We start from the raw sequence: 26,997 nt of genomic DNA, 5'->3' as shown, positions 1-26,997 counted from the left end.
AAGAAAAATAAAAAACACAGACAGGAGGCAAAATAGCAAAGCAGATGAACTTGAATGCTCAGGAGCAGTGTGTTCTACATACCAATGAAAATCTTTTAGTGTGAGAAATACACAATTTAAAAAAAATCCTCATACTGAGTACTAAGCCAGTACAATGAATAAGTCAAAACATGTTCTTTTTAAAACTTAAAATGCAAACAATTCATAGCAAAATGTGTGAGTTTCCCCTTAGAAATAAATCATGCTGATCTTCTAGGTTCAGCTATCAGTTTTATTTATAAAGAAAGGTCAAAGATCTTTTTATTTTCAAGGAGAATCTATGCATTTGAAAAGGACTGTTTACTACTTCATCAGGCCTGGGTTTTTGAGTGTCTCCATACTTTAGTGCAAATGAAAAGCAGAATCAGAGCCCTCTGGCCAACTTCTTAGGAGTTCAACTATTAAGTCATGCAGCTTGTTTACATGCACCAGTTAAATTTGTGGGTAGCTTCAACCCACAAAGATATTTCTAATTAGCAATTCAAAAAGGTGCAATAGCTTTACAATAACATGTAGGCAGTCTATTAAATAATGATGAATAAAGACTGGTGGAACTAAAGTAATATAAGTAAATAATGGAAGTTACTTTTCCTGGACCTACATTGTCCTGGTCTGACAGTGTTTTATTATAACCATGAACAGAGGTGTCCACAAGATTTTTAATGTGTGTCACATATCATATTGTGTTGGCTGCCATTGTGACTTTTCTACAGACATCCCTGCAGTTGTTCATGTCCTGCCTTTGTAGTGGATGTAACAATTCCGTGTCCACAAAAATTCTTCCCAGATCAATTGATACTCCAAACTCTCAGACTAATTTTATTTTAGGGCCATCATCAAATAAGTATGCAGCTAACAGTTAGGAAATCCAACTGTCTAGAGCGTAGGACCCATATTGAAGGAAATTAAGATTCATTACCCTTAATAACATGACATTATTCTCACAAATCCAAATTTTGCTCCATGGTATTTTAAAAATATTTTTAAAACATACACAAATGCACATAGCAAGTTCATTGTTGTTTCCATAGTACATACTCAGGCTCCGTATGCTGTTGTCCTCACTACCATTTATACAACATGGAGTAGCAGGTGTATTATACAGATGGTTATCTCCGTTGGTTGCTGCTCGAGGAAGTTTCCCTGGCAAGGTTTGGTACTTGCTGCTTTTCACATGAGATTTATTCTATGTAGGTTACCATTTATTTTAACAAAAAGAAAAAAATAATTAAGTCAACATTGTTTCTAAAATGTGCTACATTCGTTTTGGTCAGAAACTATCAGCATTTGTCTTCTGAGAAGTAAAAATATTTAGCTAATAAAGAAATTCTCACTGTGGTCAAATGTTCTCGACTATTGTGGAGAGATGTGACTTTCTGGATTAAAGAATGTATAAAACAGCAGGATTTGGCAGCTAAAAGCAGAGTAATGAAAGCAGTGGTAGAGACATATATATGTTCATATGCCATATATAGTGATGGGCGAACCCAACAGTGTTCGGGTTCGGTAAGTTCAGCCGAACTTTACGCAAAATTTGGCTGAACCCGAACCAAACCCAAACCCAAACGGGGAATCCCTCCCACGAAGAGATTCTGGGGGTGGAGCTTTGACGTCACCGGCAGGTTGCTAAGAACGCCAAGGTGATCATTTCCTGGAATCTCTTCGTGGGAGGGATTCCCCAGCTCCTTCAAAGGGAGGTCTTCACATAAAAATAAACATTGTTATTTTTATGAAAAAGGACACCACAGCGGTGCTGCAAGCAAAGGGCGGTCCTTTCACGTAAAAATAAACAAATTTCAGGTTCAGGTTTGACATACCAAACAGCACAAAATTTGGTATGGACCCGAATTGTGTGGGTTCGGTTCACCCATCACTAGCAATATCAATATCCATAATACAACGATGGGTTATAAATCCCATTGCTACCGGTTTGCATGCATGCATCCGGGGCAGGTCGGTGGAGCTTCCCACCACCACTGCTACCGGTTCAAAGAACCGTACCGTACTGGTAGCAACCATTGGTGCTATAGTAACTATTTTATTTTAATTTATTCTTGTATGTTACTTGATATATATATATATATTATTTAAGGAAATAAATGCCATCATCCATGTGACATCTGGAATAGATGCACCATGGAGGTTCCTAATTTATCTGACACTTGATATATCCCTCCAATATACTGACTGTCTGTACTCTGTGCTGAATAGTCACACATAGCTTTTATGGCCCATTTAACTAGTCCATTTATTACAAACACCTAATTTTTTATCATTTATAGATTAGGAAAGCAAGGAGTAATGTGTTAATACAGTGATCCCTCATTAATCGCAGGTGTTACATTCCAGGACCACCCACGATAAAGGAAAATCCGCAAAGTAGGGACGCTATATTTAAGTATTTATACACTATTTTAAGGCTTTATAAACCCCCCCCCCCACATTTTTATGATACATAAACCTCTCCCATTCCCTTAAAAACAATTCCCAGACTGTTCTGTGCATGTGTTGTACCTTTACACTTACTGTAAAATGTTTTGAATTCCTAAACCTACACAATGAAACGATGCTCCATGTGAAATGGCTGAATGTGGGAGCAGACACAGAGATGGGGAAGCTGCGCACAGAAGAAAAGTAAACAATGTGCTACTGTACTGAGCCAATCAGGCTCTGGGATACAAAGCAGCACTCTCTGGTTGGTCACTTCTCCCTCAATCAACCAATCGTGTGTTGTTCACAATCTCATATAGACAAGTATCATCTCAGATCGAGTTCCGCAGAAAACCCGTGAAGTAGCAAAAATCCACGATATATTTTTTTTCATTAATATTTTGTAAAAACCTGCGATGCATCGAGTCCATGAAAAGTGAACCGCGAAGTGGCGAGGGATCACTGTACTCAGTTACACAAGCACTTTGACATAAATTTACCCTATTATTACCATTCATCAGCCTTAGAAAATGTTAATTTGCAGCCTTAACTTAACATATTTATTATACAAAAATTAAAAGTAAAAGCTTGGCTAATTTGCACAGATTGCCCACATAAAAAAATTCTCAGGGACACATTCCGTGGTAATACAGTAAAGAAAATTATGCACAAACTGAAGAAATTGTTTTCAGAGTGTAAATGTTAAAATGGAGTTAATATACCTCTTCTTCTAGATCACGTTCTACTGGTTTCACATCAACATGCTATGAAGTTGCAGGAGGGGCAATTTCAAAGTATGAGGGAGAGAAAGTAACAAACAAAATGTTAGTGTAGACATAAATGATGCGATATTTTAGTCCAGTCTGTTGGATAACAATAATAGGTTTATTTTCTCCTCAATATGCAGTGTCCTGCTATAAAGATAATAATGTGTGATAATAATTTTTTTTTAAAGATAATAATGTGCATGTCATTTCTTATAAGAATACAGAGAAAAGCAGCAAAAATGAAAAGGTCTCTGGAGGCTAAACTGTGCAATGCAGTTGAAGGAACTAGGTATGTCTACTCTAACAAAGAGAAGGACCAAAGGTGCCAAAGAAGGTGTCTTCCAATAGTTGAAGGACTTTCATAGAGAAGAGGGTGTTGACCTAGTCTCCAAAACACCAGAGAGCATGTCAAGAAGTAATGGGTGGAAGATCATTAAAGAAAGATCCAATCTAAAATTAAAGATACATTTCCTGACAGTGAAGGCAATTTATCATGGAACGGCTTGCCTTCAAAACTGTGGGTGCTCCATCATTTGAAGTTTTCAAGAAAAGATTGGACAATCACTTGGTATAAGATCTTATGGGGACTGGACTAGAAGACCTCAAGGTCCCTTCCATCTATCTTTTATCTATCTCCTAGGTCTAGCTTCTACCAATGGAATCTATCTTGGAATCTATCTATCCATCCATCTATCAATGGAATCTGTTGCAGGGGTTGCTACAGATACTATGCTGAACCCAATCACCTTCCATTCATTCTGATAATTGCCTCACAGAGAACAAATTTCAAAAGTTGACTACTATAGAAATCTGTATACATAGCACATGTTGGAAAAATAGTAAAAATTACACTGACTCCAATCTCACCTCCTCCATGAACACTATGCAAGATATACTAACTGTACTAATTAGTGCTTATATTGTATGTGAACTAAAAGACTTGCTGATTTTTCTCTGGAAGTGAATGGCAATACATTATTCACTGAGGTTATGCAGATTGGATTTAGCAATATATAAGTAACACAAATAATGCACATTCTAATGCATGAAAGTGATGCAAATCTTCTTCATCATTTTATTATAGTAAAAATAGGAATAGAACAATCTGTTTATAGCAAAGTTCAGCTGCAAGTAGTAGAGGCTGTATTCTAATCTGATCTAGCCCCTGGTTTGCTTGGAGAGCTCTTTATAGGTACAAAGGATTATATAGATAAGATTGTTGGCAGTTCAATAATTGTTGGCATGTCAAGTATGCACATAACCAAATGTGCAACGTCACAGAAAGATATGCACTGCAGGAACAATGCATTTATGGATGGCCAACAGTTTTATAAAACTAATTCTTACAAAATATGTAATCCCAGAGCTCCAGTATATGGTAAACTGGATGCTACAAATGAAACAGAATCTATAATATTCCTGATAAACATTAATAAACCTGCAATTTCTGGCCCTAGGGTATGAGGTCTTCCTTTCACATTTTTGGCCAGGGTCAGTTATTTCAGCTTCTGCCTAGGATGTATCTGCCAATTGCACATACTGTAGTATCAACATACTCTCTCATATCAGCATTTTATCAATCTCAAGGTCTCACTAAAAGTCAATTACTTATATGCACATCCAAATTATACCTACACAAGAACAAAGCAAAAATGCAAAACAAGGAGAAAATAAACTTTAGAATTATATGGTAATTGGGAAAGTTAGTTTTTCATTTGCTATGCATAATAACACAATTATACAGAAGGGATACAATGGACAACCCACAGATTAGCCTATTAAACTGATATATCACCTTTGTGGTAAATAAATGAGTTTAGCTTGTTAAGTGCAATCAAATTATTTTAGATTTGGATTTATATTGCATATGTTGTTCAGAATTTACCAAATATATATATGGGTGGGTGATTTAGCAGATATTGTTGCATTTGGCAGTACAGAGCAGTTTCTTTTGATCTCAAACTCAATGCAACAGTGGAATTAGAATTATTCTGCTATATGAAACTTCTGTAGATTGAGCTTTATATCCAGCTTTATATAGTTCTAATGCAAATGTATTAGGCAAAGATTGAAATATTGGAGCTAACCTTTTCCAGAGATTCACTTTGCAAGTCTTCTAGACTGCTTGAAATTTTTTTCTGAGATATCCTTCAAAATATAATGACAATAATTAATGAAACCATACACATACCAAATCACATTGACAGCAGCAACAATTATGTGACTTTTACAAAACCCTCCCGCATAACCTGCAAATCTTAAATTTGATTAATAAATACCACCGGTAAAACTCTTACTGGAGACTGTTAAGACAAGTGTGTGTCTTACATGCAAGTAGGCTATAGAAGATTAGGATTTTTAAATGCTTGCAGTATGTTAATATGGATATAATTTCTGATATACATTGTATATGTAAGACAGAAGTGTACTTGTTTTTGACATATACATCGGGAATACAAGAATCCAAATGCCAGAACACACAGCCTTAAGGATGACTGATTTGTTTATCAAAGGAAAACAAAACATAATGTGAACATAATAACTGAATTATTATTAGATTATGTGGGAGGCAAAGAAGGAAGAATGAATTGCACTTTATAGATGATATAAAGAAAACAAATAACTAAATAAAGAACGAGAGGAAGGGAAACATATAAAGGCTTTGGTTGATGAATTCAATAATATCCTCAAAAAAGAGAATTCAGAAGTGGTGCTTAAACTAGATCAGTTTAAGATTTGTTTCCCGTTTTTTTCTTATCACATTTTAATTTCTTTCATTCATGCTACACCTTTTTCTGTACTTTTCATAATATAATCTATTTAACACCATGATGTGTATGCATGAATGGATATATTGATAGAAAACCTCATTTAGATAAACTGGAGTGCAAACTGATGAACCAGAATACACAAGTTCTTCTAACTCAAAGATTGTTTGTTGTGGGAGGAAATCACAAATGGCTCTATTAAAATGACTTTGATAATTTCTTTAAAAAAAATATTCACAGGTATTTTCTTACCTGTTTTGAAATTCCAGGGTTTCCCCATTTGTCAAAGATAATTTATTTGAGGGAACTGGAGAGCTTCCCCTGTTGATTATAACATATAACAGTATGGTGTTATTTGAATTTGAATTTAATTTAAATAGAATGCAAAGGGCAATCTTTTACTTAGTTTAATTCTATCTCAGGCTATTTTACACATCCAAACATATATAAGTATCCAAAATTAACTGTGAAAAATAAATAGTGAAGTAGACATAGGTTACTTTCAGCTACATCGATGAACTAAGGAAAAAGTTAATTCTTACCTGATTTCCAGTATTTTTTGTGGTGCAGAAAGCAATATAGGTAGGGCCACATCCCCTTGAGGTATCTATGTAAAAAACATTTGACTGTGGATTAGCTTTCACATAAAAAAGCAAAAGTGAATGTGTGTAATTAGAAGAAAAAATAAGCAAACCAACCTCTGATTTATATTCTATTTGGGGCGCGTGCATCTGGTTCCATTTTTTTAAGGTTGCTTCAAAATCAACTTCACCACTGCCAGACAAAACTCTTTCTGAGGTTCCTTGAAACATAGATACATAGAAGTCTGACGGCAGAAAAAGACCTCATGGTCCATCTAGTCTGCCCTTATACTATTTTCTGTATTTTATCTTAGGATGGATATATGTTTATCCCAGGTATGTTTAAGTTCAGTTACTGTGGATTTATCTACCACGTCTGCTGGAAGTTTGTTCCAAGGATCTACTACTCTTTCAGTAAAATAATATTTTCTCATGTTGCTTTTGATCTTTCCCCCAACTAACTTCAGATTGTGTCCCCTTGTTCTTGTGTTCACTTTCCTATTATTGTATCCTATTATAATTCATATTGAAGGTAGAATTTTTTTAAAAATGTCAGTTAAAAGGACAAAACTCCACAATATTACCAAGGTTTCAATACCAATTGGGTGAATCAGCAAGAAAAGTTAAATAAAGTAGATTCATTTAATGAACAATTCCTGATAAATGTTGCTGATTGTTAGATAATCTCTCTAACAATTACACAACATTTTATAGAAAGGAAAAGATACGATTTTCCAAAGTAGAAATTTAGAACTGAAAATGGTTAAAGGATTTTAAGAATGTGAGTTTAGTGTAGTAATTAAGGTGTTAGGTAGTAATCAGAAGACAGCTATATTCTAGTTCCACCTTAGGCACAAAGCCCGTTGGGTGACTTTGGGCTAGTCACTCTCTCTCTCAGCCCTAAGATTGTTAATGACAAACTACTTCCAAAAGTCTTTACAAGGTAAAGTGCAGGAACTAGTCCCAGGAAGTCATTTTTATACAAGGTAGATAAAATATAATTATAAAACAAGTAAATAAAATGATAAAGTACAAATAAATAAAAGATCTTAAAAAGACCGAGGAAGTTATAATTTCCAAATACATCATTAGTAAATTATGAATGACTAAATATTTTCCTTTAGATAATTAAAAATCATATTATGCTATGAGCAAGACTTAATATCAAGACCCATGCCAGTTCAATATAAACCACCATATAAAATTTAAAGTTAAGTTGACACAGTCAAAATTTAGAATCTGCTCTACTTTAAATGTCTTATAAAATTGAAACATGAACTCTGTATATAGAAAAACCCAATGATTAGATGGAGAAGATTGTGGTTTTGAATTAATTAGATCTGAACTAGTTATTGGAAATCATGTAAATACAGTTTTGAACACGTCAGCAAAAATGGCTTGATTACTCAGGTTCTCTTTTGTAACTCTAAAATGAGAGAATACATAATTGTAAACCTAGAGATTTGATGAAGTCATTCATTAACACTGGTTCTTGTTAAAAGATTATTACAAATACTAATTATTCGAGATGATTGAGCACCGCTTGAGCTACAGTTGGTGCAGAATGCAGTAGCACGGGTAGTTTGGGGTCCCCCAAGAATGACCTCTGTAACACCTTGAATTGCACTGGTTACCAGTCTGTTTCCAGGTGAAATTCAAGGTGTTGGTGATGACCCTTAAAACCCTTCATGGCATGGGTCCAGGTCACCTCAGCACACTGGGATTGGCCAGTACCAGAGGAAGCATATTGCGGGTCCCATCAGCCCAATTATATAGGCTGGTGGGGTTCAGGAATAGGACTTTCTCTACTGGAACATCTTGGCATCCAATGTGAGGTTGACCCCAACCCTATCTTTTCATAACAACCTGGAGATTTGGCTTTGCCACTTGGTTTTGGGCCCCAGTGGGGGAACAGCGCAATGGAGGTGGTTGATTAATTACAGATTATACCTCCCTCCACTCCAAACCTGTCCTCCACTCATGACTTTGGTTTTAATTCTTTTAAATTATGTTTTAATTTAGATGTATCTGTAAGCTGCCCAGAGTTACCCTATGGTAAGATGGGCATCCAATACATTTTATAAATAAATAAATAAAATTTGTTTGATTAAATTAAATAAACATAGATACTGCAGTATAACACTGATGCATTTTGACAATGCCTAAAAAGCACAATTATTCTAGTAACTACTTGTGGGAAGGAAAGGCAATTTTAATATGTTTTCAATGTTTGAGGAAACCAAATATAGATTATTATATTATTAAATATAGATTATTGTATGGTATAATAATATATAAGAGGCATCTGGCTAAAAAATAACAGATTAATAACAGATTCTACTCCCCCTCCACTCTGCACCTGTGCCCCCCCTTATGACTTTGGATTTAATTGGGTTTTTTTTCAAATTATGTTTAACTTTTTTAAAAAAATGGAGTCAAGGAGAGAGAGAGAGAGAGAGAGAGAGAGAGAGAGAGAGAGAGAGAGAGAGAGAGAGAGAGAGAGAGAGATGGTAATCCAGGATTTTTTTAAATGTTCCATTACAGTTTTACTCATAATAGTCAAAGATAATTAACTACAGCATATCGGATCACTGAATGTTTTGTGGTAAATAAACTCTTTTAAAGATACATTACATCACTGGAAAATATAACCATGCATAATGAAATATTGCCCCATACTATTTATTTTAAATATTAGGTTTAGCTAAATATGAGAACTTACTTCTTGCATTTTCCCCCCTGTATTTTTTGTGTGCTCTGAGGAAAAAGTAAGCAATTTAACACAACCTTCTTGCTAGACCTATCATCTAAGAAATATTAAAGGATTAGGATTGGCATTAGCCTGATAATGACTACAAGATGGGAAATATGATGATTAAAGTAAATTTTGATGTCAAGTTATGTACCATGTCAGCAAGCTTTGCCCTGTAGCTTTCTTTAAACTGCAATACTATAATTATAGCCTAAAACTATAATACATTATTTGTACATTATTATAGCTAAATGGGTTTAAAACTTACCGGTATTTATTTAGGTATACAGCTTTTATTTTAAAGAAGGGAGAATAAATGTTCTATATATAAATGTTTCCCATTTTGCATAGACATCTGTATACAATGTCACAATTACTGTATGGATTTAGAAAAGTCCAGTCAGAGATAAATGAACACATAGAAAATAAATTAAGTATGAAAAGAAATCAGTTTTGGCAATGGAAGCAGGAATTGTGCTGCAGGCCTGGCGCCATTATATCCTTGCCCACTGGCCAATGAATGTGTTGAGAGAATGTTGAATAAATGGAATGATTGTTTTTTATGCTTTTTGGGGTTTTAGATTTTAATTAATTAATTGGATTTAAAGTAATTGTACACTATTTATTATCAGTATATGTTGTGAGCCGTGCCCCGAGTCCTTGGAGAGGGGTGGCATAGAAATCAATCAATCAATCAATCAATCAATCAATCAATCAATCAATCAAATAAATAAATAAACAAATAAACAAACAAATAAACAAATAAATAAACAAATAAACAAACAAGTAAGTACGTACGTACATACATACATACATACATACATACATACATAAATAAATAATCTGAACACAATTTGCCATCCCATCCAATAAACTTTTCATGCTTAAGGATGACAGTTCGAAGAATGTAGACATAGGAGACCAAAAGCCAGCTAATATTCTTTCAACCTTGATTTTTTTTCCTCATTAGTTTACGTTATTGTGGGAAAATTTATTATTAAATATTAAATAATGCTTCCATTGTCAAAATGATTATCATAGTAACTAAGCGATATTTTGAGTTCCTACACCTGGAGACTTTGGAATTTTGTACAGGTAAGTTAAAGTGATTGAGATCTCAAACAATGACCCTTACTGGAAGGCATAATGCAATGTTCTAGGACCCATTTAAGTAAACAAGTGCATAATCTTTTTATTTTAAAATGTCCCCTCAGAAACAACCCCACAAGCATTTATCAGTCTATTTAATTTTAAAGAAAATGGAAATAGGTTGTTTTTTCCACAAATGTATTTATATGTAGTACCTTGTGGATTATAGTTCTAATCAATATTATGATATATTTCATCTGCTATAAACACAAATAGTAGAGCAAAAAACTTGTTTAAACTTTTTACTTTTCCCATACTGACACTGCAATCCACTGATGAATGATACATGATTACATAATAAACATAGAGATTATTACACTGCATTCAATACAAAATATCCACAGAAGTACAAAGGCACATGAAAAAAAAAGGTTCAACAGTGTATTGGAACTCAAAAAGTCTTTTCTGCCTAATATTCCAGGCACAGGACTGAAATCTTTAATTGAAACACTTTGAAGTAGAATCTATATTTATATAAAATAGGGACACATCAAATAACTTTGAGAAAGAAGCAGAAAGTGGGGTTTTTTTTGGGGGGGGGGAAGTGATGGTAATGTTGGCCATTTTTTTGAGCATTAGATAAATTTTAGTTATTAAATTAGAAGAGACCATTTTGAGAAACTTCCAATCAATACATCAGTAATTAATTATACCTTGGACTGCTAGCATTATCTCTTTTACTCTTCGGTACTGGCTTAGCAAAACGGTTAACTCTTCTATGCGGCGGTCCTATAAAAGGCAACAACACAGAATTTATAACAGTATCAAAATAATCAAACACAGAAAGTTCTGTGTGAAACATTAGATACACGAGGCTTTTTCTAATCTTCCAAATCCTGAACTTGCTTCTGTGATTTGTTGCCAAATGATAAAAGTGTATATTTTTCCAGGCTGGTCTTAATCAGATGCACAAAAATGCAACATGTTTTTACTGCTTCACTTTGATATTTGGGAAACTGTATTTAGATGTTCATTTTCTTGCTTGTAAAAAGCAAAACATAGAAGCGTTTTGCAGCATATTTGATAAAATGGTTTTTTTTGTTTCACTTTTGCTGTTACTGCCTTACCTTTTTTCTTTTGCATGTTAAGGTTAAATAGTTGTTTTAACAAGGTTATTACAAGTGATAGAGAGAATACATATAACTGCTGATAGAAGATCTGTTTTTGTATTTGGAAGACTTGTATTTTCTCCTTCAACACCACCTTTATTACGGTAATGCCATCTTGACAGAAAACAGTTTTAAAAACAGTTTTTAAAACTGCAAGAAGCTCTCAACTTGCATTTGTAATAATAATTCAAATGAACAGTATACTTAAGGATTAAGAATAGTGAAAGAAGAAGAAATGTAAACACTTGTAATTTGTGCAACAGAAAGGAAATTAGATCAAACAATGAAATATTTAAAATTACATTAGAATGTTTCACTCATTTCTATCACTACTAAAAATATAAGCTTTTATTACAGGATATCCTTGGTCAACTCATTCAGTGACCATTCAAATTTGCATAGGCACTGAACAAGTAGTTTCCACAATTATAACATTCCAGAATGTTGAAGTCACAATTTGCAACCTTCTTTGCCAGCTTCCATAAAGCAAAGTCAATAGGGAAGCCAGCAGGAGGTTGCAAAGGACAGATGTGATGTCCTAACTAATCGAATGATCCATGGTTACTCTCTTAATGCAATCAAGAGTGCCAGAATTGCTATTGCTATGTGGCACAGGCACATGACATCATGTTTCACTTTGCAACAGCAATTGCTGATCCAACTGCTGTTGTTAACTGAGGGTTATATTTAATAGGGCTGTACAATGCTCTGGATTTGATTTTGAAGAATTGCTTTGGAATACAAGAGTCCTGTTAAAATAACTCTGTAGGTAGGTTATCCCATTATCTTTTAAGACTCTATGGCAGGTATGGAAGTGTCCATGTATCAACTCCTGGGACAGCTACATTTGCGCTCCTGCGTTTTCTGCCCATCTTCTTCTAATCAAATCTGAAATAATGCACAATCCTATTCAATAGTGTGCAATTGCATTAGTGTGCCTGTGCCACTCCCTCTACAAGTGGATAGCATCTTCGTAAGGGGACGGCATGTGAGGCCTCTTGCAACGTTCCCTACCTACAACTATTAGCAAAATAGTATACACAATATTTGCTCTAAAAGTCACATTATTATTTCAAGAAGAATGCAACAGTTTGTACATTAATATAAAACTATCTATCATTCTCCCTATGCCCCACATTTAGCTAACCAATTAGCTAGTCCAATTTAGCTAACCACATACAATAATTCATTTAAACTTTGATAGGCTAAAAAAAACAAAAACCCCAGAATGATAGCCAATTTGTACATGAAAGTAAGCCATCAATCCTTTCTCCAATCCAAATATTCATTAGCCGTTATCAGCTTTATTTCATTTCCAGGTACAAAAAAAGTGTGGCTAAAGTTTCTCCAATGAAATGGGCGAAAAAATAAGTCATGCTGAGGTAGTTAGCGACTTCAATTCTGAATAAGCACACTATGAGAACATCATTTTTATAAGAATAAATTTCTCCCTACCTATGGCTTGAATATAATCTATATTACATAAAATATAAATAAAGAATAGAATAACTATAATAAAAGATTAAGACATTTCACCATTGTAATAATTAAAAATAAAAATAAAATTCTGAAAGGCTAGAGACAGAATAAGGAATTTTAAAAAAGCAGTAAAAGTCAGTACATTATACAATGCCAGAAACCATGACTTCAAAATGAATGCATTGTGGATAGCTTCCAAGGAGGAACGGGGAGACAGAACAGATACCTGAGGAATGAAGAAGCCAGCCAAAGAAATAAACAAGCACGAATTAACCAATTAGTATTGTGCACAGTGAGATTTGGAGCAGAGGCACAAATATAAAACCTTTAAAAAGAGACAAAGCAAACTGCGTGCTCTTTATCCTTAGAAGAGCTTTCCTTTCCTTGAGTTGGACTGGGGCAGATATAGCAGTGAGAGAACAAGAGAGATGAGTGAAGCAGGGGTGACATTCAATTTTTTCTCCTACTGCTTTTGTTGGCATGGCTTGGTGATGGGGTCATGTGACTGAGTGGGCATGGCCAACTTGACATCACTCATGGGGTGGCACCATGCCACCAAACCATCCCCACAGAATCGACAGAAAAGTTTGGCCAGGTCTTCGGGCATTCAACCTTGCTGCTTCTAGCCTCCTTCTCATATTTGTTCTGTGTGTCTGAGCCCGAGAAGGAGAGAAGGAGTGAGTGGGAGGGATGGGGAGGGGCTAAGTCAGTGATGTGATTTACCGGTTCTCTGAATTGCGGACAATCACCGCCACTGGTTCTATAAAACCTGTTTGAGTCTGCTGAATTTCACCTCTGGAGTGAAGGTGTAGTGGTATCTGCTTGTGAGCTATTGAAGAAGTTTGTGCATGTCTCACAGAGGAGCAAGAAAGCAAAGTGAGTTATACATGGGACTCAAAAACATAAGGCCTGTTGGATTTGGGATAAATTTTTGTTAATACTAAATAAGCAATATTCATAGTTACACGATCACCCACTATGTCTGGATTTAAACTTTTAATACTCAACATCTTTCAGTTAGGAGAAGTGAAGAATGGAAAGGAAAGGATATTCCTGAACAGGGAGGGGTTTTTTTCCTTTTAAAACTTCTCAAAGATATTTCTGGAGAAACATGGCTGAATGAAGACAGCTCAACAGACGGGTGAAACCAACAGTTGCAGAAATTACACAGGAGGCTGGCACAGATTGTCTCAAGCGATCCTCTCTGGATCAAAGAGATGATAAATTGCTCAAGCTATTTCTCCTTGGTAGCTCCTCTTCCTCACAAAGATATTGAAAGATAGTTATCTCAGGTGAGGGTGGTAGGGGTGGTGGTAATGGTGAAATTGGGAGACAGGAGAATTCACTATATTTGTTACAACTGCAAATGATGTTTTTCAAATGACAAAAACTTTGTGCACTTCCCTTGCTATCTATTTTTAGAAACTGTCTTTAAATAATTTGTACTTTAAACAAATTAAGACACCTGCAGAGGGACAAGGCTGGAAGTACTGTGTGATTGCTTTCGGTCTTCCGTATAAGAATATAAAGATTTATTTTTATAATCTTTGAGGAATTGCATGGGTATCTGTGTCATGAATTTGATTCATTCATGTCAGCTTTGTTGGGTCTTCTTGAGAATACTTGGTTCTCCTTTGAAGATGTTACAGAACAAGTTATGCAGCAAAATTTATTTGAGGAAACTATAACAAGTTTCTGAATAAGAATTTGTCCCCAGATATTAAAATACTTGATACGGCTCTACAAAATTACAAAGAAGGTAAAAATTATAATCCCAAAGAACAATTGCAATAATTTCCTTTTTGCTAGATTTACAAAAGAGGTTGTTTAAAATGCTAATTTGTAACCAGGATCAACAACCATTTGAGTGAATTACAGAAAAAAATTGCCTATTTAGAAGAAAAAAGTTATCCTTATTGGACTAAGGATAAAATGGGATATGTTGTCATTTTGGGTGATTTAAAATTTAAAGGAGCGACGTGGGTTTTTTAAAAGGCAAAGATATTTCTCTTTGTTATGCTAAATGTCAGTATTGTTTATATTAGGATATTAGGGTTACTTTATATACGATATGTGAAATGTGGACTTGCTTATAGTTTAAAGATATGGCACATATGTTGTAGAGATAAGGTGCTTTTTTGAATGTGTATGTTGGAGCTTGCTTTTTGTAAAGTAGAAATGGTGGCTTTAAAATGAGGGCTTTCTTTTATTTAGATTATATTAGGCTACTTACTAGAACCATTGTATGGCTTTGAAATGTTATATATGATTCTGTTATAACTGAGATGTAGAATGTTGAGTTCTATATATTATTGAAATTTTAGAGTTTTGTTTGGATCTTTTGCTGGTAATTGGACTGAAAAACGAGGCTAGTATATGACTTCTCTATATATAAGAGATTGAAATTGTTTATATGTCATGATGAGGATGGAAGTCACTTTTTGGGGGAGGAGTTTTTTCATACATTTAGCCGGGGTGGCGCAGCAGGTAGAGTGCTGTACTGCAGGCCACTGGAGCTGACTATAGATCTGTAGGTCAGCGGTTCAAATTTCATCACCGGCTCAAGGTTGACTCAGCCTTCCATCCTTCCGAGGTGGGTAAAATGAAGACCCGGATTGTGGGGGCAATAGCCTAGCTCTGTTAAAAAGTGCTATTGCTAACATGTTGTAAGCCGCCCTGAGTCTAAGGAGAAGGGCGGCATAAAAATTGAATAAATAAATAAATAAATTTATGAAAACTCCTAATTGCTTTCTTACCTTTTCCTGATTTGCAGCCAACAGTGACTCCATTCCTACTTTCAAACGCTGGACTTCTTGGTCTAAAAATGGAAGCAATATTTGAGCAGTGTGAATTCCCCAAAATGGTATACAAAATGATTGATTTAGTGAACCATAATATGGCAGCTATTTCACTAACATTGTATCTCCCCCCATTTAAACGATAGCAAATATTTCCTATCAGTTCCTAGGTTTTATTGCATCTGACTCTAGGGTAGCAAATCTATGGCATGCATGCCACAGGTGGCAGGCGGAGCTATATTGGAGGGCATGCGAGGCTTTGCCCTATGTTAGCTCCAGCACATATGTGCACACTGGCCAGCTGATTTTCAGCCTTGTAGAAGGCCATTTCACCCTCTGGAGGCTTCATGGACGGTTCCTGAAGTCCCAGAGTGCGGAAAACAGCCCAGTGCGGAAAACAGCCCAAGAGGCAAACAGGAAGTTCGGGAAAAAAAATAGCTCCATCTTGCTTCACGTGCCCCAAAATAATAAGACCTCCCCTCAAAATAAGGCCAAGCGCTTATTTCGGGATTAAAAAAATATAAGACAGGGTCTTATTTTCAGGAAAACACAGTAGCACAACAACAACAACAACAACAATAATAAATTTATTGTCATTGTCAAAACAACAAATTGTCATTGGCAACGAAAGTCCTGTGACACCCAGAGACCAGTCCCACCATACATAAAATTTAAAAATAGAATAAAAAATAGAATAAAAAATAGAATCAAATGTCCCACCCACTACAAATTCCCCACCCTGAACCACTCAACCATCTACATGACAAACCAAGTGATAAGTGATGTTTTAAAAAGGAATGGTCTCAGCTACACCCCCCCCATCTCCCTGGCAAATTCTACCCTATAATAGCTTTCTTTTGGGGGAAGAGAGAAGTTTAGACAGCTACATAAGAGAACAGAATGTGGGGAAAAAATGGCCCAATTTTTATACAACATTCAAGTTAATGAAAATATAGCAGAAAATAAAAACACAACAGGAAAAAAAATTAGCCTAGAGTTGTACAACTACATGTAACTGTATCTGTGTCTTTATATAGGCAGATTTCTATGGATTACAAAAATTAGTTCCTTATTAAAAAGTAAACCTCCAGCACAGTGTCAATGTTTTAAATATGAAAAAATGGACAATTTCAAACTCAAAGTGATTGAAAGTAATTGACAAAAATAAAAAAACCCACTTCCTTAAAACTGCTTAAAACATCACTTGAGAAGACAAAGATGGTTATAAAGTTTAGATTTTGTTCATTCTTATTTCTAAGAATAACTGCCTCTTTCTGCTTTACTAAATGATATAAAAGTCATTGGAAGAAAATCTAGCAATGCCATTTAAGAGAAAAATGGTAGCAACTGTTCCATTCTATCCTTTTCTCTTGAATCTGGTTAAGAGCGTTTTAGGAAAAGTAAAGTCTTGTTAGGTACAAGGTATTCATCACATATAATAACAACCTTTCACTAGTTTTATTAAAATATAAGATTTTTGTCTGTGCATTTCTTTTAATGTGGGCTATCTTCACAGTCTTCTTCCAGACTGGATTGCAAGTATGCATGTTATCACTAGATGGCAACTTAGAAAAAAGGAAAACTTTTGCCTGCATTTCTTGCAACCATTTGGTTGCCTTGTTTTAGTCTATATGTAAAATCTTAATTTATATGTTGGATTTATTCTGAGGTGATTTACTATAATAGGACAGCTCAGTTACCCTTCAAAGACAAAATATGGATAAATGGCTCAAATACTGTAAGCACTTATGTTCGTCCATCATGTTCAAAGAGAACCTTGACATCTAATCGGTTGTGGGCTGTACGTGATGTATCTGCAGGTGGCTGGTAAGGCCTATACAGGCACTAAATGTTCTGCCACAAGTTGGCAGACATGGTGGGCACCATTGTTGCAGCATTTAAAACTCCGGCTTTGCGGAGTGCTCGCTTCTCTTCTGCTATGAATGTTCTTCTGGCCTCAGATGTCTGGCAGCCTTGGTGGTTCAGCATGAGCCAGGTTGGTCGATCTTGGCCAGGACTTCCAAGGAGGTGGTGTCTATATTGAGGGACTAGAAGGAGGCTTTCAACATGTCTTTGTATCACTTTCTTCATCCCCCATGCGATCACTTTCCTTTAGACAGCTCATCATAGAGGAGCTGTTTAGGGATGCAATGGTCTGGCATCCTAGCAACATGGCCTACCCAACGTGTCTGGGCTTTCATCAGCAGGCTGGGAATTGCTGGCAGGCCTGGTCTGGAGAGGACTTCGGTGTCAGGCACCTTATCCTGCCATTGGATCCTCAGAATTCTACGGAGGCAGGTCATGTGGAAGTGGTTCAATTGCCTAGCATGTCTCCGGTCATACAACAGGGTAGTTAGCATTACTGCTTGATAGACTATGAACTTTGTAGCAAGGTTTATTCCACATCGGTTCCACATGTTGGTCATTAATCTGTCAAATGCAGAGCTTGCCTTGGCGATTCTGCAGTTGACCTCAGTGTCAATTGTCACTGCATGGGAGATGGTGCTGCCAAAGTATGTAAATTGGTCCACTGCTTGTAACTTCAATAGATTGGAAGTGCTCAACCCAACGCTGTAGAATCAGTCTTCTCAGTGATAAGAGTTGCACCAGCTGTGTCCAGTAGAGTGGATCTTGCTGAGGGCTGAAGTCCATACACGGATCTGAGGGTTTCATAGAATCGTTTAACATTATTTCTATCAGCAAAGTTCTGAATTTCATGTGCTTTGGTACTCAACCAGGAGTCCTGCATCTTGCAAAGCTTGCTCTGTACAATCCTGCAAGTGTTATTGAAGGCATTTTTCTTAGCTGTTGATGAGGGGCCCTTCTGATACGCACGATGAAGGCGGTGCTTTTCAGCAAGTAGGTCCTTGATCTCTTCATCATTTTTGTCAAAGCAATCCTGCTGTTTCTTGTGTGAGGGTCCTAGAACCTTCAGTGCAAAAGAGTGCATAATCTCCCGAAAGTGTTCTCAGTCCTTCTCAACATTTCCCTCTAATTGCAACTCTGAGAGTTCGTTGTCAAGATCTTCTGCTAGTGAGGCTGCTGTGTTGGGGTTCCTCAATTTACTGACATTGATCTATTTCATTTCAACTTTGTTTCCCTGTGGACGTCTCTTTGGCTTGATGTGAAAGCTTAATTTGAAGATGATGAGTCTATGGTCCGTCCAACAGTCAGCGCTCGGCATGCCCTTGGTCATCCTTACATCCTGTCTGTCGTTCCTCCGCACAATGACATAATCAATAAGATGCCAATGCTTGGAGCGTGGATGTATCCAGGATGTCTTTTTGCAAGTGGGCAGGTGAAAGATGGTATTGGTGAAGATCAGATCATGAGCCGCACATGTCTTCAGTAGTAATAGGCCATTGCTGTTACATTTGCCAATTCCATTTTTTCCAGTGACGCCATCCCAGGCAGAGTGATTGGACCCTACTCTCACTTTAAATCACGGAGTAGAATCAGCTTGTCAGTGTGCTTCATGGATGAAAGTAGGGCATCAAGATAAATATGTGTAAATGGCTCAAATATTGTAAATACCACGTATTAACTGGATGGTAGATTCTTCTTCACTGCAGACATGAAATTGCTAGCATTTTAGGAAAAAGATATAGCTGATCATGTAAAAATGGATTTGATTATAATATCTGCCCAAACAATACTGAGGAATTTTAAACGGACATTTCCCAAGTTCCAGAGGTTTTTGTACAATAGTGCAAAATGATTCAATTTATTTAAGCTTCAAAGGAATAATCTGCAAAGATGGCAATGTGACACACAAGGAAAGTACCAAAAAAAAAAAGCGCTAGTTATGAATATTAGTAGAGTATGGAGGAAATATCATTGATTAGAGATAATTTCATTCAGAAAATTTGGATTATTCATTCTAATGATTTATAAAGTTTTGTAAAGTATATTAGTGAGTAGCTAAGTTAGTAATTTATATTTTATTTTAATGTATGTTAAAAATTAAAGTTGAAAGAATGATAAGGCCATACACAATTGCATACAATGTGCAGTAACCAGACAGAAAAAGGTGCATTTTGTAGTAAGAAATTTTTGAGAGCCAATTTGGTCTAGTGGTTAAGGCTATCAGGCTACAAACTGCATCCTTAGACATGAAAGTCAGCTATGTAAACTTGGGCCAGTCACATTCTCAGTCCAAATTACCTCACAGGTTTATTGTTGTGGGGAAAATAGCAGGAGGAAGTTGGATAGGTTCCCTGCCTTGAGTTATTTGTAAAAATAATAACGGTGAGATACAAACAAACAAACAAACAAACAACAAACATTAACTTTCTAAAAGAGCCACAGCAAGGTCTTTTAATATTAAAGCACTAGTACTCTGAAAGTATTTCATTAGACAAGTAAATTATTTCAAAAGATCAATTTATATTGTTGTTGTTGTTGTTGTTAATATTATTATTATTAATATTAATGTAAATATTATTATTATTATTAATAATAATAATAATAATAATAATAATAATAATAATAATGTTGTTTTGTGGTTGCTGTGGTTGTGATTGTGCTTGTGCTTGTTAATTATTATTATTATTACTATTATTACTATTATTACTATTATTACTATTATTATTATTATTATTATTATTATTATTCAAACGAACAAATGCCAGAAGGGTACTGGAAATAAAAAGGAAAAAAGTGTCTAAGAACTGAAGTTAATACAATTGTACCATTTCTCTGCAACCAGTGGTGGTTTGCATTTCAATATTTTTTAAACTATCCAGTCTATCCTACAAGTTTGGTGTCTGCAATCCAATAAGCAGGTATGATGCTCTTAAAAAATCTGTCAAAATTGGTCGAGTATTGCAACCCGCTGTAGAAAAAGCACTTAAAAAGATCTTTATAGGTTATAATTAGATTTTATTACAGATAAACCTACTGAAATCACAACATGTAATTAAAGGGTAGCGTTTTTGTTACTCAAAATGTTAACTATAAAGAGCTTGTACTGGAATTTATTGACTTTGGCAGAGCCTATTTAAAAGTGTCATCTAATTTCAGAAAGATTTATTTTCTGACAGATAATAAAAACAACAAAAATGCTATCTATAACACAAATCTTATAGTACAAGTAGTCCTCATTTAACAATAATTTGTTGAGCAACTCTTTGAAGCTATAAGCTGCTGAATGAATGGTACTTGTAAGTCCCTAAAGTTGCAGCCTTTACAGCACCCCATAGTTATGTCATTGTTTATTGTTTATTTACATTTTCTTCCCATCTTTATTATTTATAGGTAACTGAAGGCAGCAAACATACACAATCCTCCTATCTCCTCCTATTTTTCCTACAACAACAGCCATGTGGAGCTAAGATGAGAGAGAATAACTGGCCCAAAGCCATCAGTCTCCAGTTATGACCAGAGGAACATTTCAATTTCTCCCAGCCACCTATCTCCCCATGGTCTCTGCCCTTTGTCTACCCTGCAGGGACTCCTTGGTGGTGGTGTTGGGGCTAAAGTAAAGGCCTGAGGCCTTCAATAGTCTCAGCTAGCCATTTGCATTGTTCTCTATATAGCACACACTATTTTCACAATGCTACAGAATGGCTCAGATGGATTGCAAGAACGGCACAGGCTATTTGGAGAACATTGTGAGTGGCCTCAGGAAGGCGCCCTGGGAGGGCTGGCAGCTGCCTTGCATAGGGATGAGCTGAGCATGCCTCATCCGGAGAGGAAGAAAGATGACAAAAGTCAGCTGTGGGTCTGTGGTGTGCAGAGTGGAGGGGTGGCTGGGGCTTTGTGCTGTAGCTCTGGGGTGGTTGGCCATGGCATGGAGTCTGAGGAAGCACTCCTCAGCAGTGCCACTAGTTCAACACTAGGGTTGAACTAGTGGCCTGGGAATGGTGGCAGCTGGCTGAGACTGAAGGCCCTAATTCTGTACTTCAACCATAGTGCCACTGCTATGAAGTGTCGCTGTGCAAAGTGGCCAAAAGGCAGAGATGAGAGGGAGCTGGATGGGTGAAAGGAATTGAAATGAAGGCAGAGGAGGTAGTCACTCCTTACTGAAGCTTGGAGTTGGGCGTGACCAACCTGGGAAGTGGATCGAGGTGGGTCCTCGTTAATGACTGGTGGGGTTTTGTTAGTGACAGCAAAAGGGACTATCAGGATTTCTGTTACTAAATGATGTGGTCATCTGACATTGTACTTTACAATCACATCACTTAGTCACATAAATTCCGGTCTCAATTACCATCATAACTATCTGTATTTAGATAATTTAAATAGCTGTCTGGTTGCTTTCAATAATGAGTTATTCACATATATTAACATTATGATTTAGCAGCAAAATGTAAATTAATGTTCACTGCTGAAAATTTGTGCTTGAAAGGCAAGAAAGTGAAATCTCAGGGCTTACGTTTTTCTTTTAGCCTTCTCTTATACACTTCCTCTACAATAGGAAAGGGAGAAAGTCAATCAAGAATTTTCACCAAAATATGCACCCAAAAATAAAATATATACTTGACATTTCTAATCTCTTTCCCATTTTCAAAGGGAGGTTAAGAATGTTTGTAAGGAGCTAACCACTTAAAATGCACAAGTCCTCTTTTTGTTATCCACAGACAATTCGGTGGTCTTCAAAAACAAGTGTACAGTATTTGCTAACATTTCCAGCAACTTTTAGCCTCTAGTTTTTGACTATTTTTAGCCCATAGTCAAATCTAGCAAACATGTGTTTAATGCAAAACATGTAACAACATATGGATAAACAGAACTTCTATCCATTTAATGAACAATCAATTCCTAGTGTGTCTCAAAACATCTTTGAAATATACATTTATTTATGGTCAATACCACTAATTCAATTTTACTACCCATAAATAGAAGAACAAGATTCAAGCATCCACAATTGATCTGGAAGGATAAAAGGCTGAATAATTAGAATAGAAAAGAATAGAATAGAACAGAAAGAACAGAATAGAAATTTTTTTATTGGCCAAATTATACAATTATTGTATAACATTACAAAATTATCAAATGGGAAATGGCCATGTGCATCATTAGTTGCAATCCCTGACTTATGAAACCAGGTTGCAACGCCTTGGTCTCTTCAGTCTTGAAAGACGGCGTTTAAGGGGTGACTTGATCGAACTGTATAAAATCATGCATGGAATAGAAAAAGTGGATAGAGAAAAATTCTTTTCTCTATCACACAATACTAGGACGAGGGGGCATTCGCTAAAGCTCATAGGTAAGAAAGAGAGGACAAATCAAGGGAAATATTTCTTCACCCAAAGGGTCGTTGGTTTATGGAATTCACTTCCAGAAGAGGTCATGACAGCTGTCAGCCTTGATAGCTTCAAGGCAGGATTAGACAGATTCATGGATGCCAAGTGTATCAGTGGTTATTGAAATGAATGTCCATGTTGGTTGAGGTAGGCAGGATTCCCTTGAGTACCATTTGTTGGGGGTCAAGGGAAAGGGAGGGTTTTGCCTTCTCTTTCTACTCAAGATCCCCATGTACAATTGGTGGGACACTGTGTGACACAGAATGCTGGACTCGATGGGCTTTGGCCTGATTCAGCACGGCTCTTCTTATTTTATTATTTATTTTATTATTATTTTTATTTATTTAATTTTTATTTATTTATTTATTTATTATTTAGATTTGTATGCCGCCCCTCTCCGAAGACTCGGGGCGGCTTACAACATGTTAGCAATAGCACTTTTGAACAGAGCCAGCATATTGCCCCCACAATTTGGGTCCTCATTTTACCCACCTCGGAAGGATGGAAGGCTGAGTCAACCTTGAGCCGGTGATGAGATTTGAACCACTGACTTGTAGATCTACAGTCAGCTTCAGTGGCCTGCAGTACAGCACTCTACCTGCTGCGTCACCCCGGCTCTTTATGTTCTTATGACTCAGTATAGGAATCCAAATAAGCATCTTTGATATAACTTTCTACAATTTTTACTGAAACAGAGCCACTAAACATATATTTTGCTTGTGTGACTGATGTATAAAGAATATTGGTAAATAAGAGAAAGGAAGAATAACGTTTAATATTGCCCATTACTTTGTATAATCTGTAATAATAAGGTAGTTAATGGAAACAATTACTCTTCTCCAGAGTATGGAGAGCAAGTCTATCTCCAGCCAACTCTGGATTACAGTGGGAATTCCATCTAAACTGCTGCATGCCAATCAAAACTGTGACACAATACATAGATAATGAAGCAGGATATGGGAATGCAACTGTCATAGCTTAATAGATACAGAAATGCTATATGGATAACTGAGAAAATCAGTTTCCATTCTCTTTGGCACTATGACTATTTATTAAACTTCTTTTTAAATAATAAAAGTCTACATATGATTCTTTAAAACATCTGGCAATAACATAAATAAACTACACACCATTACCTCTCTCTGCAATTTCATTATTTGTTGATGTCCTCAAGATTTGACTCTGTAATCGTTCAATTTCTGAGTCTTTTAGAGCTAACTGTTCTTGAAGCTGTGCTATTTCAGCCTAAGGGAACAGATAAATAATGTTGTTATTTCTACCTTAATACTTTGCCAATAAAGTAATGCAGAAAGTATCACTGTGAATTATTTACTTCAACAATATCAGAAACAAGCTGCCCACCTGCTCTTATTTTTTAGGGGATTAGAAGACCAGATAATGGATATATGCAGTATATGATCCTACACCTAACCTGGTTTTACGCAGCATGAACTATTTATTGCTTTAATTAAAAGGTAGGGAATATCTGCCTATAGGAGTTTTGAGAGTGGGATGGCTTTTGTGTTCAGATTTTAGAACAACCTTCTATTAGGATATGGTCTAGAAAAGGGCTTCTCAAACTCTTCAATTCAATAACCCTTAAGAAAGTTTCAGATTGCTCACTGATCTTCAAGCATTTATTATATGAACATAATTTAATAAATACTAATACTCTGTTTTCCCGAAAATAAGCCACCTCCTGAAAGTAAGACATAGGAGAGGTTTTGTAGAATTGCCTAATATAAGGCATCCCCTGAAAGTAAGATGTAGGAGACATTTCATTTCGCAACATTCCCGAACAGAACATATATGCTGTCCATAAAGTGTATCCCAAAACGCTAAATCAAACAGATTTAAAACACATCCAACACGCATCCAACATGTGGCTGCTTGTTTGGATGCATTTTTGCTGCAGCAGAATGCAGGATACAATTCATTGAAAAAAAATAAGACATCCCCTGAAAATAAGACATAGCACATCTTTGGGAGCAAAAATTAATATAAGACGCTGTCTTATTTTGGGGGAAACATGGTAGTGCTACATATTACAATAAAACAGCAATAATAATGGATATTGGGGTTCCACTGATCACTTTGGAGAATTTTGGTCTAGGCAGTGGTTCCCAACCTTTTTTTGGCCATGCCCCACCTAAGCATCTCTAAAATCCTGAGGCCCCCCCCCCCCCCCATGACATATAATTCTTATTCAAAAAGTGAACAACTCATGTGGAGAAAGCCTAAAAGGCCACCAACTGGGTTTAAACCAGGTTCCAACTGCCCCCATTAAAAATGAAATTGCCCCCCTGTGGGGCGTGGGCCCCATGTTGGGAACCAGGGGTCTAGAGTCTTGGGGAGAGATTGCATACAAATTATTGTACATATATATATACCTATTTTGACATGTTCTCTATTTCTATGACATTTCTGTGGATTTAACTTTCCTGGGGCAAAGCTGAAACGTTTCTCTATATTGTGTTGCTTACTTTAGTTGCTTTGAGTTTCCACTCATATTGAGTCCTTTCATTTTCTAGCTCTTCAACCTTAATTTTCAGGTGTTTGAGTTCCTGTAACAAATTCTGGAGAGAAGTGGAAGATAAAAAAATACTTAATGACAGGGCATTTACAGTTCAATTGCCTTTATATTAATCACATGTAAACATTATTATCAATGACAAATACATTCCTTAGTTACATTTAGGGTATGTTATGATAAAACGACTTGACTAATAATATTACAGATTGTAGTAGGGCAGTGTTTCTTAAAGTGCAAGTTTCTTAAGGTTTCTAGGATTTCTGAGGGTCTCCTGAGAACCTCTCATGGGTTAAAAAAAATGCAAAATTATTTTAGAAGTCTATGTTGAAAAATAATATAACATTAAGATTCCATCAAACAGCCGTGAGAAGCAAATGTGTCAATTTTAATTTTTAATACAATAAATATTGATATTATAACCCATAGAAGCAAATGCTTTTGGGGGGCCCCTATAATTTTTATAAATGAGAGGGGGCCTTGAGAGAAAAAAACTTTAAGAAACACTGCAATAGACAAAGTAGAAGCAAACATTCTATTTTATGTGGCAGATAACATTGTTTTATTTATAAGCCGGAAATGTCTATTCCTAACCTCCTTTCATAAATGTGGGTGTTTGGTCTTCTACAGGTAGTCCTCAACATACAACTGTGATGGAGTTTGCCCATTCCATTAATAAATCATGAGCATGGTTAAAGCACCTGACCAGACCAGATTTTATGATATATGGTGTTTTTTTTGCAGTTCTGAAGTAAAATCATTGTTTGGCTATGGGGCATTTTTGCCAAAAAGCAATGTAATTGCTGGTTTTGGCAAAAAATATGCAAGTGGTCATTCAAATGCCAAGTGCCTGAAATGCACCCCTATGATGCTAGAGGGGCCCACTGCTGAAACTTTGTAAATGAATCATTAGCACCTTCTGGGGGGGGGGGGGGTGTCCATTATAACTTTGAACAGTCACTAAGCAAATAATTGCAAGTTGAGGACTATCTGTACAAAGTGACTTCAAATCCCATTTTTAGCTTTAATTACAAAGAGACAAGTGCGGTCAACATAACATGTGTTCTTCCAGAGTGAGAGATGGAAAAGCTAGGGGTTGTCTAGGCACACCAAGACAAACTAGACACATGAACAGTTTCCCCCCGAACACCATCACTCTGCTAAACCAATAATCCCCTCACCACTGTCAAACTATTCATTAAGGCCGCATTACTATCAGTCTTCACATTGTTCCTATCACTCATCTCCTCACATTTATGACTGCAGTACTGTAACTTGTTCCTTGTATCCTTATGATTTATATTGATACTGATTCTTTCCTGATTGCTGTATCTTGTTTTTCTTTCTG

The 26,997-nt window shown here is 36.1% G+C and overlaps 1 protein-coding gene across 22 annotated transcripts in view; it reads right to left on the bottom strand.

Annotated features, from left to right (window-relative positions):
* Positions 1–26,997, bottom strand: part of PPFIBP2 (PPFIA binding protein 2) — a 159,898-nt gene that overhangs the window by 14,596 nt on the left and 118,305 nt on the right. For 7 of the 22 annotated variants that reach the window (XM_070762494.1, XM_070762528.1, XM_070762502.1 and 4 more), the window contains 11 exons: positions 25,603–25,695; positions 24,250–24,364; positions 22,249–22,281; positions 15,831–15,892; positions 11,140–11,215; positions 6,703–6,806; positions 6,547–6,611; positions 6,257–6,325; positions 5,324–5,384; positions 3,192–3,233; positions 1,078–1,225 (listed from right to left, as the gene is read on the bottom strand). In XM_070762494.1, coding sequence (XP_070618595.1) covers positions 1,078–1,225; positions 3,192–3,233; positions 5,324–5,384; positions 6,257–6,325; positions 6,547–6,611; positions 6,703–6,806; positions 11,140–11,215; positions 15,831–15,892; positions 22,249–22,281; positions 24,250–24,364; positions 25,603–25,695 — 868 coding nt within the window. The remainder of the gene's footprint in view (positions 1–1,077; positions 1,226–3,191; positions 3,234–5,323; positions 5,385–6,256; positions 6,326–6,546; positions 6,612–6,702; positions 6,807–11,139; positions 11,216–15,830; positions 15,893–22,248; positions 22,282–24,249; positions 24,365–25,602; positions 25,696–26,997) is intronic. The other 15 variants (XM_070762570.1, XM_070762599.1, XM_070762620.1 and 12 more) reach the window with 3 other exon arrangements.

Source organism: Erythrolamprus reginae, chromosome 1 (genome assembly GCF_031021105.1).
Source record: "Erythrolamprus reginae isolate rEryReg1 chromosome 1, rEryReg1.hap1, whole genome shotgun sequence".
In the NCBI taxonomy this organism is placed as follows: domain Eukaryota; kingdom Metazoa; phylum Chordata; class Lepidosauria; order Squamata; family Dipsadidae; genus Erythrolamprus; species Erythrolamprus reginae.
Note: the sequence above shows the minus strand (reverse complement) of the source record. Positions and strands in the feature narration are given on the sequence as shown.